This window comes from Eleutherodactylus coqui, chromosome 4 (genome assembly GCF_035609145.1).
Source record: "Eleutherodactylus coqui strain aEleCoq1 chromosome 4, aEleCoq1.hap1, whole genome shotgun sequence".
NCBI classification, from domain to species: Eukaryota; Metazoa; Chordata; class Amphibia; order Anura; family Eleutherodactylidae; genus Eleutherodactylus; species Eleutherodactylus coqui.
In genome coordinates, this window is record NC_089840.1 from 267780538 (window position 1) to 267795349 (window position 14812).

Below are 14812 nucleotides of genomic sequence, written 5' to 3' on the forward strand. Positions count from 1 at the left end.
AATGTAGTTTACAACTCTAACGGAACGCAAAAATGCCTTACGGTCACCAGAAAAAAAGTCAGGTAAAGTCGTCTTAGGTTCACAAATGGGTATGGGCCCTCGTGATACCATTGCTGAAGACCCCGCCACCGTCTGTTCCTGGTGCGAGGGACGAGTCGACAAGTCCTATACCACCTCAGTCAAATTCTGGACCTTTTTTAAAACTGCTGTAAAAGCCTCCATAATGCCCAGATGTTCGGGGTTCACCTTCAGCCCTGAATCTTTGCATAGCCGGTGTTTCTGTCAGGGTCGGTTAGGAACGGAAGACTGGCAGTCCCTACAACCAACCCTCTCCCCTGTCCCTACCCACTTGCCCCCCTGGGCAACAACTGGGCGGTAGTCCCTACTCTGCACTGATGGGGACCCCAGGACAAGGACAGGAGAGACCAACTAACCAGAGAGACAAAATGTACAAATAACAGAGGACTAGAGCACCAAGTAACCAACAAAGAAGAAACAAGGAACAGACTAAATCCAAGTCAGAGCAAAACCGGGTCAGCAGACTGGGGAGAAACCTGAGCGGGTGTTAGCTGGAGAACAAGCAAGCACTGGCAGGGACAGACAGTATTTGTGGAGCTAAATACCAAAAGCCCCGCCTAAGTCGAGGCGGGACTTTGTGACACGCTGGCCGGTAATGCATATAGACCGGCCCTCCTCCGGTCGTGCCCCCTAACAGGGGAACTCTGAGCCCGGCCGCAGAGGCCCAGCTCACAGCGCCGCGGACCCCACGCCTGACCCCAGACGAGATGCCAACCCGACCAGGCGACCTCCGGGCAACACCACAATGGCCCCCGGCGGTCCCGGGCACGCCACCATGCTAAGAACCTTGCATTTTTATGTGGTTAGTATGAACAAGAGTTGAGCAATTTTATTTAGATATTAAATGTGTGTGACTGCTGAGACATGTGTTTTATTACTGTAATGGTTGCAGCCATGCCTTATATACACCTTCTCTCCAGGGAGTCAGTGCCCGTGTGGTTCACTTGTGAGGTGCAGGGCAACCCCCTGGGCTGAATCATACGAGGTGTCATTAAAGGGGTTTTATAGGCAGCGCTCACTGGGATACACCAGGGTCAGAGTAGAGGCACAGTAGTCAAAAGAGGCACAGTGTCTTATTTTCAGAGGGGGTTTAATAATACTCACCTACCGCTGGTGTTCCGGTCCTCGCGCTGGCCTCTGTCGCTGCTGCAGGCTACCGCGTCCTCCTTCAAGCCGGCAGAGCAGTTCTTCATGGAAGCCGGGCTTGAATACCCTGCCTCCAGGAAGCTAATGCTCTGATAGGTTAATCGAGCGCTTCGTCAGTCAATAAGAGCCTAAACTCGATTAACCAATCACAGCCGTTCAATGACATAATTGAACAGCTGTAATTGGTTAATCCAGTGCCAGCTTTCATTGGCTGACGCGGCGCTGGATTAACCAATCAGAGCATTAGCTTCCTGGAGGCCGGGTATTCAAGCCAAGAGGCCAACAGCAATATTGAAGGCTCTGCAGGAGTTTCTGGCAAGTACTGGTTGTCTAGTCATGTGACAACCATCTCCCGTACTTTCCATATATCTGGGCTTTTGGGGTGGGGGTGGTGGGTGAGATGGAAGCCTTGGCTAACAAAGATGAACATCCAAGCCCGACTATGTTTTGCCAAAACCTCAATCAAGTTTGCCAGATGGAAGCCTTGTCTAACAAAGATGAACATCCAAGCCCGACTATGTTTTGCCAAAACCTCAATCAAGTTTGCCAGAAGTCTGTGGGAGAATCTGTTATGTCTGATGAGACCGAGGTCAGAATTTCAGAAGGGATGTTTGGTGTTAAAGCCAACACTGTGCATCACCAGAAGACCACCAACCCGCAGTGAAGATGGTGGAGGGGGCATTATGTGTAGGGATGGTCTTCCGCTGCTGGAACTGGGGCTTTAGTCAAGGTGGAGGGAATTATGAACAGTTCCAAAGACCAGTCCATTTTGGCACAAAAGCTTCAGGTGTCGGCTAAAAAGCTGAAGATGAATAGGAATTACACCTTTCCGCACAACGATCCAGCACAGACAGAAAAAAATCACCAAGCGAATAGCTTCAACAGGAGAATATCACAGTTTTGAATGGCCCAGCCAGAGCCGAGATCTGAATCCCATTGAAGATTTGTAGGTGACCTGAAGAGGGCGCTACACACGAGATGCCCTCGCAATCTGACAGGTTTTTTTTAGCACTTTTGAAGAGTGGGCAAAGATTGCCAAGATGTACCCTGCTGATAGACACAAACCAAAACAGACTGAATGCTGTCATAAAGTCAAAGCGTACATCAACAAAGTATTAGTTTAAGGCCCAATGTCCACAAGCGGCCTTGAATTGCGGAATCCGCGCAGAGGGTGATACACAGTTCAAGCCACCCATAGAGAAACATGGGCGTCCGCAGCTGAATTAAAGCAAGCTGATTTGTTTTGCAGACATTTTGGTCCAGAAAACAAATCACAACATGCTCCATTTCTCTGCGAATCCCACATAGATTGCTAATATTGAAGTCAATGGAAGCTGTCTGATCCTTAACCCGTCTGCAATTCAATTTCAGATGGGCGACGGATTCCGCGGAAAGCAGGGGCTTAAGAAAAAACCTCCACTGCATATGTGCGGCAGCAGTGAAGAAAATAGAAGACCCCAAAAGGCACGCAGAAGACTGGGACGGGTAAGCACTGCCCTCAGCCGCGGGTAGGGTCGGATTCCACTGCGGGCTCCCACATGCGGAGTCCGATCCGCCCATGGACATTGGGCCTTAGGGTGTGCATATTTATGCAACCACATTATTATAATTAGGTTTTTTTCTACCCGAAAGAATTTCAGTTTGCTTTTCAATGGAATTGTACAGATAACGGGTCACTGAGGGTGGAAATAAATCTAAAAGGATTCATCTTTGTCGGATATTTTAACATAACATAAACATGGCATTTTAACAGGGGTCTGTAGACATTCTTTATATCCACTGTACATGAGCCATCAATCTTTAGCAGCCTCTGTATTTCTACAGTAGACCTCTTACCTCACCAAGCTGCCCCCCCCTCCTGCTCTACACCAATAAGGAAAACAAAATCTCCTCAGCACAATGCTTCCTCGTTTGCTATTTACATTTATTGGCCCTTTGCATTTACTAAGTAAAAGTTCCTTATTGCATAATAGGCTGAACAAACACCTAACGTCTAATTTTGCCTGGGGCAGTTTGGCTCCTGGAGTGATGAAGTAGTGCGCAGATGTGGAAGTAAAGTCCTCAGGTAGGTCTATAAAAATCGACCACTCCATCAGGTTCGTTAGGCAGTGATCACCGGCTCTCAGAATGTGGAAGATGTGGCTTGTGAGCATCGCCCTCGTGAGTCTCATTGGCACAGCCAAGTCACAGTGGTAAGTTATACGCTGATATAAGATATTTAATAACCACATAAGAAATATTATGATTGTATACTGAGCACACAACATGCAGTAAGTAAACATAACCAATTTGTTTCTAGTTCACATTGACTAGGCCTGTTTGCACCTAAATGACGAAGCCAAATTTTGGAAATCCGACGTGTTCCTTTAACATAGAATAACTCTGTTAAGGTTTTGCATATCCCAGTGATTCTAACATTGTTTTTTTGCCACATGTTGTACTTCATTTAGGTGGAAAAAAAGAATTTGTGTATATTTATTTAAAAAGCTCCAAAATTGGGAAAATTTGGAAAACATTAACATTTTTGCACATTTTCAACTGCAATATATCAACTATGTTGAAACCTATTTTGATAAGATATATATTTCCTTCTGTTTACTTTATTCTGGACACACATTTGATTATTCACTGAGGCAGAGGATTCAGTTATATGCTATACACTTTTACTGGTCTGATCCCCTAAAGGAGCAATATATAAAATATAACTTTTATTAATTAATTATTATCCCCTTTCTTTAGAAAGTTTACTGAAGTTTACTACAGGGGTTATTATCATTATCCCCTCTCCTCGAAAGGGGATAATTATAACCCCTGTAGTAAACTTCAGTATCAGTCTCCTCCTACATTATGCTTCTATTCAATGCACTAAGGACCTGAGTACTGAAGTAACCATCTGACAAGTGTTCTTGCACTATAGTGTGTTCAACAATAGAATCTCACAAAATCACCGTACGATCACATGTGTATACACTCTTTATGAGAACTGCCTCGTTTTAATCAGTTCATGGGAACACCACACATTGAGGATGTTAACTTAGTGGGGGTGCATCATTACCCCCTACCAAAATCGATCCTGGGATTTTTTTCTTTATAGTGTTTATAGGGTTTCATGACTAGATATACAAGTATAGACTTTTCAGGTGTAGCAACATCAAAGCACCTGAGTTAAGGCCTCTTTAGACCCAATGATTCTCGCTCAAAAATCGCTCAAAGCTGTCTTTTGAGCGAGAATCGTTGGGTCTAACTGCAGGGACATCAAAATCACTGAGGCAGAGGGAACTTATATAGTTTTAGCCCTATTCATAGACGAAGATCCCTAAAATTAATTCTTTATTAGTATTCAATTAAAATTCTGGGCCATGGACTAACATTAAGGTAAACAGAGAAACAAAAATCAAATGTATTAATATACGTGTCTGTGTATCAACAATGGATTCTGCATATGGCTGTCTCAAAATCAATAACTCTTCATGCTAAATTGCTGGTAATACCCCCATTAATACCATATCATAACTCTCCTTAAGGGCTAAAGGTCAGACCACACTTTATCCCTAATCTTGTACCCAGATTATATAGTTGGGTCACCTCATGGAGAGGGGGAAAATAATAGGACCTGAGAGATCAGCCCACCTTAATGGAATAGTCTGGGCTAACCAGCTAGAGAGAACTAATAGAGCTAGCACTAGCTTAGCCTAAAGGAGTCAACCATTGGATAATGGTGATCACATGACCGGGGACCACTCAATGGAGCCTCCGGTCACTGCTTCAGGCTCTTGGCTCTTAAATTTCCCAAGCCCTCCCCAACTTCTGCAAATGCGTCCGCCAGTTTGCTGGTGGGCGCATAAGCAGAAGCGGGAAAGGTCCGTGGAGAATAACCACGTTGGGAGACAAATGCGGAGGCTTTCAGTAAGGGGTTTCATCTCCCCTCACTGATCTTGTCAATGAGGAGATGAAACTTTAATTTTTTTTTAACTTCAACGTGATCGCCGTTATCCGATAACGGTAATCACATGACTAGGGACCGCTCACCGTGGCCCATGATCACTGCTCCAGGCTCCTGGCTACCTTTTGCCGACAGGCACATGTGCAGAAGATGGGAAAGGTCTGTAGATAAAGATCCTGCCGGGGGACAAATCCAGTGGTCTTAGGTAAGTAATTTCATCTCCCATCACTACTAAGTCCCACTCTTGCTTTTATGTATTGCTAAGTTAAAATAAATTTCCTGTTTTAAGACAAAGGTCTGTCCCAGGCCAGAGGGGGAGGAGGGTACATTATCTGCAGTTGTTCTTCTCTGCTGTACCTCTGATTGGCCAGTTCCAGGCCCTGTTTTCAACTATCCAAAATAAATGACCAATGCAATCTTTAGATTACCTAAATCACACAGTGCATTGGTAGTGTTAGACTACCAATCTACTATACCTGCTCGCTGATTGGCCCAGAGTTGCTCACATGGTAAACACTGGCCAATCAGGGAGCAGGTATAGTGTGCATTAGGTAACTAGAAATTTGCTGTGGCCATCCTGGATGGCGAAAAATGGGATCCAGAATCAGTGGACTGGAGGAGCAGCAAAAAAGAACAACTGTACTTTATATTCCCCCTCAACCCCTTTTGTTCTTGGGACATAATTACATAATTTAGTAATGGAACCGGACAGTCGTTCTAATTAATATTCATTTATATTTAGAAATTCTTAAAATAATAACTATTTCTACAATTTTTTTTACTCTTTTCCTCAATTTTCCTTTCCTCTCTTAGGTCTGGAGAAGGCTCTGTGCCGGATTCATCGAATAATGAAGATGCAGTCCCCAGGTACGGTCATTGCCAAGCTTGGGGAGGGTTCTTTTTTTATTCTATCTCAATATCTATTGTGTATTTTTTTTGCTTCTGTTTTACAAAAATTGTGCAGTCAGCTTCTCTCCATCAGGCTCAAGTTATATACAGTGGGTGACACAGCCTCCAGTTCAAGACAATGTTTTTGGCAATTCAAAATAGCTGATGCAATCTTCTGACCTTGTAATGCCAACAGTGCATTGGTAGTATTTGGTTACCAATGCACTATACAGGCTCTGTGATTGGCCAGAGCTGCTTGTGTGATCAGCACTGGCTAATCAGAAAGCAATACGCAATGTACAGTAGGTAGTTAGAAAATACCGTGGTCATCCTGGATAGCCAAAAACAGGAACCCTCAATTGGTGGATCGGAGAGGTGGCGGAGAAGAACAACTGTGGTAATATCCCCCTGCCCACTCTCTCTTGGAACAGAAGTTTGTCCTGAAAACCCAGGGTTACTTTAATCAATATTCATTTTTATTGTCATGTCTTGAAATATTTATTATTTCTACAATTTATTTTTGCTCTTCTTTTCCTTATTTTTCTCTTCCTCTTTAGCTATGACTCACATTCATTTGGATGTGACGAAATCCAACCAAGGTACTGTATTTATTGGGTTTGGGGAGGGTTTTTTTTAAATTCTACCATCTTTTGTGTATTTTTCTTGTTTCTGTTTTACAAAAACAATCAACGCCCTTCTGTCCATTAGGCTGAAGTTACAGAAGGTGACATTGTGTTGCTATATGCAGTGTTGCAATGGTGCCAGACAACCAGTCATTGTTTGGGCAGTTACCATCATTTGCTTTTCCTAATGTAATGTATTGCTATATAAGAAAAAGAACTAACATCACAAACACAATGATTGTTTTTTTAATTATTTTATATTGAGCTTTATAACAGAAAGGTACAGAGACTGGAATGGGGGACACAGGCCTAGTAAACATTCAGCCATAGTACAACAAGTAAAAATAATAGCATAGGCTGAAATCTGATGCTGTATACCCATATAGTGTGTCGGTCAGGAAAAAACACTGATATGTTGGCGCAACCTTTTGGACACGTGTGCATTTGTTTGTGTTTTAAAAGGAATATCTCTTTTTCTCATAAAAAATCAGCATGAAACACCGAGCATCTGGAGGCACATGCGCCTCTTCCTCAGTCTCGCTGGACACACCATATACAGTTCACATTGTGATACAAGATTGTGAGGGCATAATAGTACATAATATGGATGCATAACTTGATAAATAAGTAGTAAATAGGAAATGGATATGAAACAAAAGGAGAAAAAGAACAAACACAGGAAGGGAAAATGAGGAGGAAAAAAAAATATATATATTGTATATACTAGGTATATACTCGGTATATTTTTGTGCTGAAAAAGCCCCCCTCGGCTTATACTGGAGTCAAGGAAGGCTTAAAAAAAACCTCCATACTCATCTCCCAGCCGGTGTCTGTGTCTACGGCGGCTGTGCGGTAGGCTGCTTGAATTCTCTCTGCTGTCAACCCCCGCCGTCCTCTTTGCTCGACTCTGTTATCCCCCGCCATCAGCGCTGTGTAAGTAAGAGCTGTGATTGGATCAAGCGTCAGCCAGTTACAGCCAGTGCTCGATCATTCACAGCCAATCAAGCTGCTTTAGAATTCTCCCCACTGTCATCTCCCTGCTCAGCTTTCAAATCCCCTGCTGTCAGTGCTGTGTAAGTAAGTGCTGTGATTGGATCGAGCACCGGCTGTGATTGGCTGACGCTCTATCCAATCACAGCGCTTACTCACACAGCACTGACAGAGCCAAGCAGAGAGGACGGCGGGGGACAGCAGGGAGAATTTAAGCAGCTTGTCGCACAGACGCCGGCCGGGAGGTGTGTATGGAGGGGTATTTTTTACCTAGTATATACTCGAGTATAGCTCGGCTTATACTCGAGTCAATAAGTTTTCCCAGTTTTTAGTGGTGAAACTTATTGTCTCGGCTTATACTCGGATCGGCTAATACTCGAGTATATACGGTATGTAAAAATAATAATAAATAAAAATAAATAAATGAAACATGAATATTAATTAAAAATAATAATGCATATGAAATAAAATTAAGCCAAAATCATAAACATCATAAATATTGAGGTATTTAGAGCTGAAAAGATATATAGAAAATGGGGCAGGAGGCATAGATAGTTAATTAAAATCTATTACCCGATAGATACATGTTTTAGGTGGGTATACGAATATGCAAATATTACTTTTTAGCTAAGCCTATGACATAACATTTACAGCATATCCATTTCCTATTTACTACTTATTTATCACTGTTGTTACTAACTTTATGCACCCATACTATGTACTATTATACCATCACAATCATGTATCACAATGTGAACTAGCAGTTGCTGTTCGGGTCCCTCCCGCTGGCCGCCGATGCTGCGGCAGGCTTTCGTGTAGTCGTCAATTCCGATGGAGCATCACTTGCTGGAGATGGGGCTTGAATACCCTGCCTCAAGCAAGCGATTGCTCTGATTGGTTAACGAGCATCGCCTCAGCCAATCAAAGCCGGTGCTCAGTGAACCAATCACAACCATTCGATGATGTCATTCAATAGCTCTCTGTGTTGTCTCCAAAAATCACCCAGAGTAGGGCAGGAGGTGAAGTAAACACAAATTTGGAGGGAAAACTCTCAGCCAAGCAGGGGTCAAAAGGTCAGCTCAATGCTAATTATGAAAATCCAATGCATTTTGTATGGTGTTTCCATATTTTTGTCCAATATATATAAGGACAAAGTGTAAACAGATGCCATTGGTCTGGAGAATCCTGTCAGTAACATGCCATCTGAAGGACGAAGGGGTTCTGACTAGAGATGAGCGAACACGTTCGTCCGAGCTTGATATTCGTGCGAATATTAGGGTGTTCGGGATGTTCGTTATTCGTAACGAACACCATGCGGTGTTCTGGTTACTTTCACTTCCTTCCCTGAGACGTTAGCGCGCTTTTCTGGCCAATTGAAAGACAGGGAAGGCATTACAACTTCCCCCTGTGACGTTCAAGCCCTATACCACCCCCCTGCTGTGAGTGGCTGGGGAGATCAGGTGTCACCCGAACATAAAAGTCGGCCCCTCCCGCGGTTCGCCTCAGATGCCGTGTGAGTTAGATGAGGGACAGTGCTGTTTGTACCGGAGCTGCTGTAGGGAAAGAATTGGTAGTTAGTGTAGGCTTCAAGACCCCCCAAAGGTCCTTATTAGGGCCACTGATAGCTGTGTGTTGGCTGCTGTTAGCAGTGGCAAATTTTTTTTTTCTCAAAATCGCCTCTGCAGACCGTTGCACCTGGCATTAGGGACAGAAGTGCTGCATAGGCAGGGAGAGTGTTAGGAGTGAGTGTAGCCTTCAAGAACCTCAACGGTCCTTTCTAGGGCCATATTTATCCGTGTGCAGTACTGTCCAGGCTGCTGTTAGCTGTGCTGCATTTTTTTTTGCTTCTCAAAATCGCCTCTGCAGACCATTGCACCCTCCATTGATACTGCAGGGAAAGAATTGTATAGGCAGGGCCACAACACAGTTATTATTCATAGAATATACTCAGTGCTGCCTTTTGGTGGAAAAAAACTGAAAACAAATCTATTTGTCCAGCCTCTGTCCGTCCTTACGGGCGGTGGACACGTGTGAGCTGCTTGAACAACATTGCTAAATCAGACGCACCCAGCTACGCTTTACTGCTGGCTTCGCCATTTGCTTTCCTTAATTGGGAAAAAAATACCTGCTCTCCAAGAGTTATAATAACTCTGCTACCCTCACGTTCTGTGACACATAAGCAGGGACACAGCACAGTTATTAAACTTCTCATGTTCATTAAATATACGCAGTGCTGCCTTTTGGTGGAAAAAAACTGAAAACAAATCTATTTGTCCAGCCTCTGTCCGTCCTAAGGGCGGTGGACACGTGTGAGCTGCTTGAACAACATTGCTAAATCAGACGCACCCAGCTACGCTTTACTGCTGGCTTCGCCATTTGCTTTCCTTAATTGGGAAAAAAATACCTGCTCTCCAAGAGTTATAATAACTCTGCTACCCTCACGTTCTGTGACACATAAGCAGGGACACAGCACAGTTATTAAACTTCTCATGTTCATTGAATATACGCAGTGCTGCCTTTTGGTGGAAAAAAACTGAAAACAAATCTATTTGTCCAGCCTCTGTCCGTCCTAAGGGCGGTGGACACGTGTGAGCTGCTTGAACAACATTGCTAAATCAGACGCACCCAGCTACGCTTTACTGCTGGCTTCGCCATTTGCTTTCCTTAATTGGGAAAAAAATACCTGCTCTCCAAGAGTTATAATAACTCTGCTACCCTCACGTTCTGTGACACATAAGCAGGGACACAGCACAGTTATTAAACTTAGATAATTCATTCACTAGAGGCAGTGGGGCCTTTCGTTTTCCAAAAAGGGCAAAAATTATATTTGGCCTGCAGTCTTGCGCCAATTTATTTCCTGCCTGTGAAATCAAATCACTGGTAATACAGCATGCTGAGGGGTAGGGGTAGGCCTAGAGGACGTGGACGCGGCCGAGGACGCGGAGGGCCAAGTCAGGGTGTGGGCACAGCCCGAGCTCCTGATCCCGGTGTGTCGCAGCCGACTGCTGCGCGATTAGGAGAGAGGCACGTTTCTGGCGTCCCCACATTCATCGCCCAATTAATGGGTCCACGCGGGAGACGGTTATTAGAAAATGAGCAGTGTGAGCAGGTCCTGTCCTGGATGGCAGAAAGTGCTTCGAGCAACCTATCGTCAACACGCAGTTCTGCGCCGTCCACTGCTGCAAATCCGAATCCTCTGTCTGCTGCTCCTCCTTCCTCCCAGCCTCCTCACTCCACTACAATGACACCTGCTCAGGAGCGGGAACACTCCCAGGAACTGTTCTCGGGCCCCTGCTTAGATTGGGCAGCAGCGGTTCCTCTCCCACCAGAGGAGTTTATCGTCACTGATGCCCAACCATTCGAAAGTTCCCGGGGTCCGAGGGAAGAGGCTGGGGACTTCCGCCAACTGTCTCAACAACTTTCTGTGGGTGAGGAGGACGATGACGATCAGACACAGTTGTCTTGCAGTGAGGTAGTAGTAAGGGCAGTAAGTCCAAGGGAGCAGCGCACAGAGGATTCGGAGGAAGGGCAGCAGGACGATGAGGTGACTGACCCCACCTGGTGTGCAACGCTTACTCAGGAGGACAGGTCTTCAGAGGGGGAGTCAAGGGCATCAGCAGGGCAGGTTGCAAGAGGCAGTGCGGTGGCCAGGGCCAGGGGTAGAGGCAGGGCCAGACCGAATAATCCACCAAGTGTTTCCCAAAGCGCCCCCTCGCGCCATGCCACCCTGCAGAGGCCGAGGTGCTCTAAGGTCTGGCAGTTTTTCACAGAGACGCCTGACGACCGACGAACAGTGGTGTGCAACCTTTGTTGCGCAAAGCTCAGCCGGGGAGCCAACACCAACAGCCTCACCACCACCACCATGCGCAGACATATGATGGCCAAGCACCCCACAAGGTGGGACGAAGGCCGTTCACCGCCTCCGGTTTGCACCCCTGCCTCTCCCCCTGTGCCCCAACCTGCCACTGAGATGCAACCCCCCTCTCAGGACACAGGCACTACCGCCTCATGGCCTGCACCCACACCCTCATCTCCGCTGTCCTCGGCCCCATCCAGCAGTGTAGTTCAGCGCACCGTTCAGCCGTCGCTTGCGCAAGTGTTCGAGCGCAAGCGCAAGTACGCCGCCACGCACCCGCACGCTCAAACGTTAACCGTCCGCATAGCAAAATTCATCAGCCTTGAGATGCTGCCGTATAGGGTTGTGGAAACTGAGTCCTTCAAAAGTATCATGGAGGCGGCGGCCCCGCGCTACTCAGTTCCCAGTCGCCACTACTTTTCCCGATGTGCCGTCCCAGCCCTGCACGACCACGTCTCCCGCAACATTGTGCGCGCCCTCACCAACGCGGTTACTGCCACGGTCCACTTAACTACGGACACGTGGACAAGCACAGGTGGGCAGGGCCACTACATCTCCCTGACGGCACATTGGGTGAATTTAGTGGAGGCTGGGACAGAGTCAGAGCCTGGGACCGCTCACGTCCTACCCACCCCCAGAATTGCGGGCCCCAGCTCGGTGCTGGTATCTGCGGAGGTGTATGCTTCCTCCACTAAAGCACCCTCCTCCTCCTCCTCCTCTGTCTCGCAATCAAGATGTGTTAGCAGCAGCATGTCGCCAGCAGTCGGTGTCGCGCGGTGTGGCAGCACAGCGGTGGGCAAGCGTCAGCAGGCCGTGCTGAAACTACTCAGCTTAGGCGATAAGAGGCACACGGCCCACGAACTGCTGCAGGGTCTGACACAGCAGACCGACCGCTGGCTTGCGCCGCTGAGCCTCCAACCGGGCATGGTCGTGTGTGACAACGGCCGTAACCTGGTGGCGGCTCTGCAGCTTGGCAGCCTCACGCACGTGCCATGCCTGGCCCACGTCTTTAATTTGGTGGTTCAGCGGTTTCTGAAAAGCTACCCACGCTTGTCAGACCTGCTCGTAAAGGCGCGCCGGCTCTGCGCACATTTCCGCAAGTCCCACACGGACGCTGCCACCCTGCGCACCCTGCAACATCACTTTAAGCTGCCAGTGCACCGACTGCTGTGCGACGTGCCCACACGGTGGAACTCTACGCTCCACATGTTGGCCAGGCTCTATGAACAACGTAGAGCTATAGTCGAATACCAACTCCAACATGGGCGGCGCAGTGGGAGTCAGCCTCCTCAATTCCTTTCAGAAGAGTGGGCCTGGTTGGCAGACATCTGCCATGTCCTTGGTAATTTTGAGGAGTCTACCCAGGTGGTGAGCGGCGATGCTACAATCATTAGCGTCACCATTCCTCTGCTATGCATCTTGAGAAATTCCCTGCAAACCATAAAGGCAGCCGCTTTGCGCTCGGAAACGGGGGCGGGGGAAGACAGTATGCCGCTGGATAGTCAGGGCACCCTCCTGTCTATTTCTCAGCGCGTACAGGAGGAGGAGGAGGAGCATGAGGAGGATGAGGAGGAGGGGGAAGAGACAGCTTGGGCCGCTGCTGACGGTACACCGGCTGATTGCCTGTCATCCTTTCAGCGTGTATGGCCTGAGGAGGAGGAGGAGGAGGAGGAGGAGGATCCTAAAAGTGATCTTCCTAGTGAAGACAGCCATGTGTTGCGTACAGGTACCCTGGCACACATGGCTGACTTCATGTTAGGATGCCTTTCTCGTGACCCTCGCGTTGCACGCATTCTGGCCACTACGGATTACTGGGTGTACACACTGCTCGATCCACGGTATAAGGAGAACCTGCCCACTCTGATTCCCGAAGAGGAAAGGGGTTCGAGAGTGTTGCTATACCACAGGACCCTTGCGGACAAGCTGATGGTAAAATTCCCAGCCGACAGCGCTAGTGGCAGAAGGCGCAGTACCGAGGGCAAGGTAGCAGGGGATGTGCGTAGATCGAGCAGCATGTACATCCCAGGCAGTGCAACAGTCTTTAAGGGCCTGGCCAGCTTTATGGCTCCCCACCAAGACTGTGTCACCGCTCCCCAGTCACGGCTGAGTCGGCGGGAGCACTGTAAAAGGATGGTGAGGGAGTACGTAGCGGATCGCACGACCATCCTTGGTGACGCCTCTGCCCCCTACAACTACTGGGTGTCGAAGCTGGACATGTGGCCTGAACTAGCGCTGTATGCCCTGGAGGTGCTTGCTTGTCCTGCGGCTAGCGTCTTGTCGGAGAGGGTGTTTAGTGCGGCTGGGGGAATCATCACAGATAAGCGTAGCCGCTTGTCAACCGACAGTGCCGACAGGCTAACACTCATCAAGATGAACAAAGGCTGGATTTCCCCAGACTTCTGTTCTCCACCAGCGGACAGCAGCGATACGTAAGCAATACGTAGGCTGCACCCGCGGATGGAAGCTACGTTCTCTCTCACCATCCAAAACGGGGACATTTCTGCTTCATCAATCTGTGTCTAATATTCCTCCTCCTCCTCCTCCTGCTCCTCCTCCTGAAACCTCACGTAATCACGCTGAACGGGCAATTTTTCTTAGGGCCACAAGGCTCACTCAAATAATTTTTCAGAACAATTTTTATAAGTTTCAATGCGCTTAAAAGCATTGGAACTTTAACTTGAACCAATTTTTCGTTACACTGGGCTGCCTCCAGGCCTAGTTACCACTTAAGCCACATTAACCAAAGCGATTAATGGGTTTCACCTGCCCTCTTGGCTGGCCATGGCCAATTTTTGGGATGTACATTAGTACTGTTGATACAGCAATTTTTGTGGGCCCTCGCCTACAGTGTAATCAAATTAATTTTTAGGCCACCTGCATTACAGCTGACGTTACCTCAGCTGTGTTGGGCAATGCAATGGGATATTTTTATGTACCGCCGGTGGGTTCCAGGGAGCCACCCATGCTGTAGGTGCACACTGAGTTTTTAATACATCTGTACACTTCTAAAGAACCCGTCTGACTGGGGCATGCAGTGTGGGCCGAAGCCCACCTGTATTACGCACGACATTACTACCTCAGCTGTGTTGGGCAATGCAATGGGATATTTCTATGTACCGCCGGTGGCTTCCTGGCACCCACCCAGGCAGTGGTTCCACAGGGAGTTTAACCTACATGTGTCCACTTGTAAAGAACCCCAGTCTGACTGGGGCATGCAGTGTGGGCCGAAGCCCACCTGCATTAAGCACGACATTACTACCTCAGCTGTGTTGGGCAATGCAATGGGAT

General features: G+C 47.4%; 1 protein-coding gene across 1 annotated transcript in view; it reads left to right on the forward strand.

Moving 5' to 3' along the window:
• The first annotated feature begins 3268 nt into the window (after nucleotides 1-3268).
• The window catches only part of LOC136626336 (ovostatin-like), a 117714-nt gene continuing 106170 nt past the window's right edge, over nucleotides 3269-14812 (forward strand). The window contains exons 1-3 of the mRNA XM_066601310.1: nucleotides 3269-3416; nucleotides 5981-6034; nucleotides 6613-6654. Of these exons, the coding sequence (XP_066457407.1) occupies nucleotides 3352-3416; nucleotides 5981-6034; nucleotides 6613-6654 (161 nt within the window). The 5' untranslated portion in view covers nucleotides 3269-3351. The remainder of the gene's footprint in view (nucleotides 3417-5980; nucleotides 6035-6612; nucleotides 6655-14812) is intronic.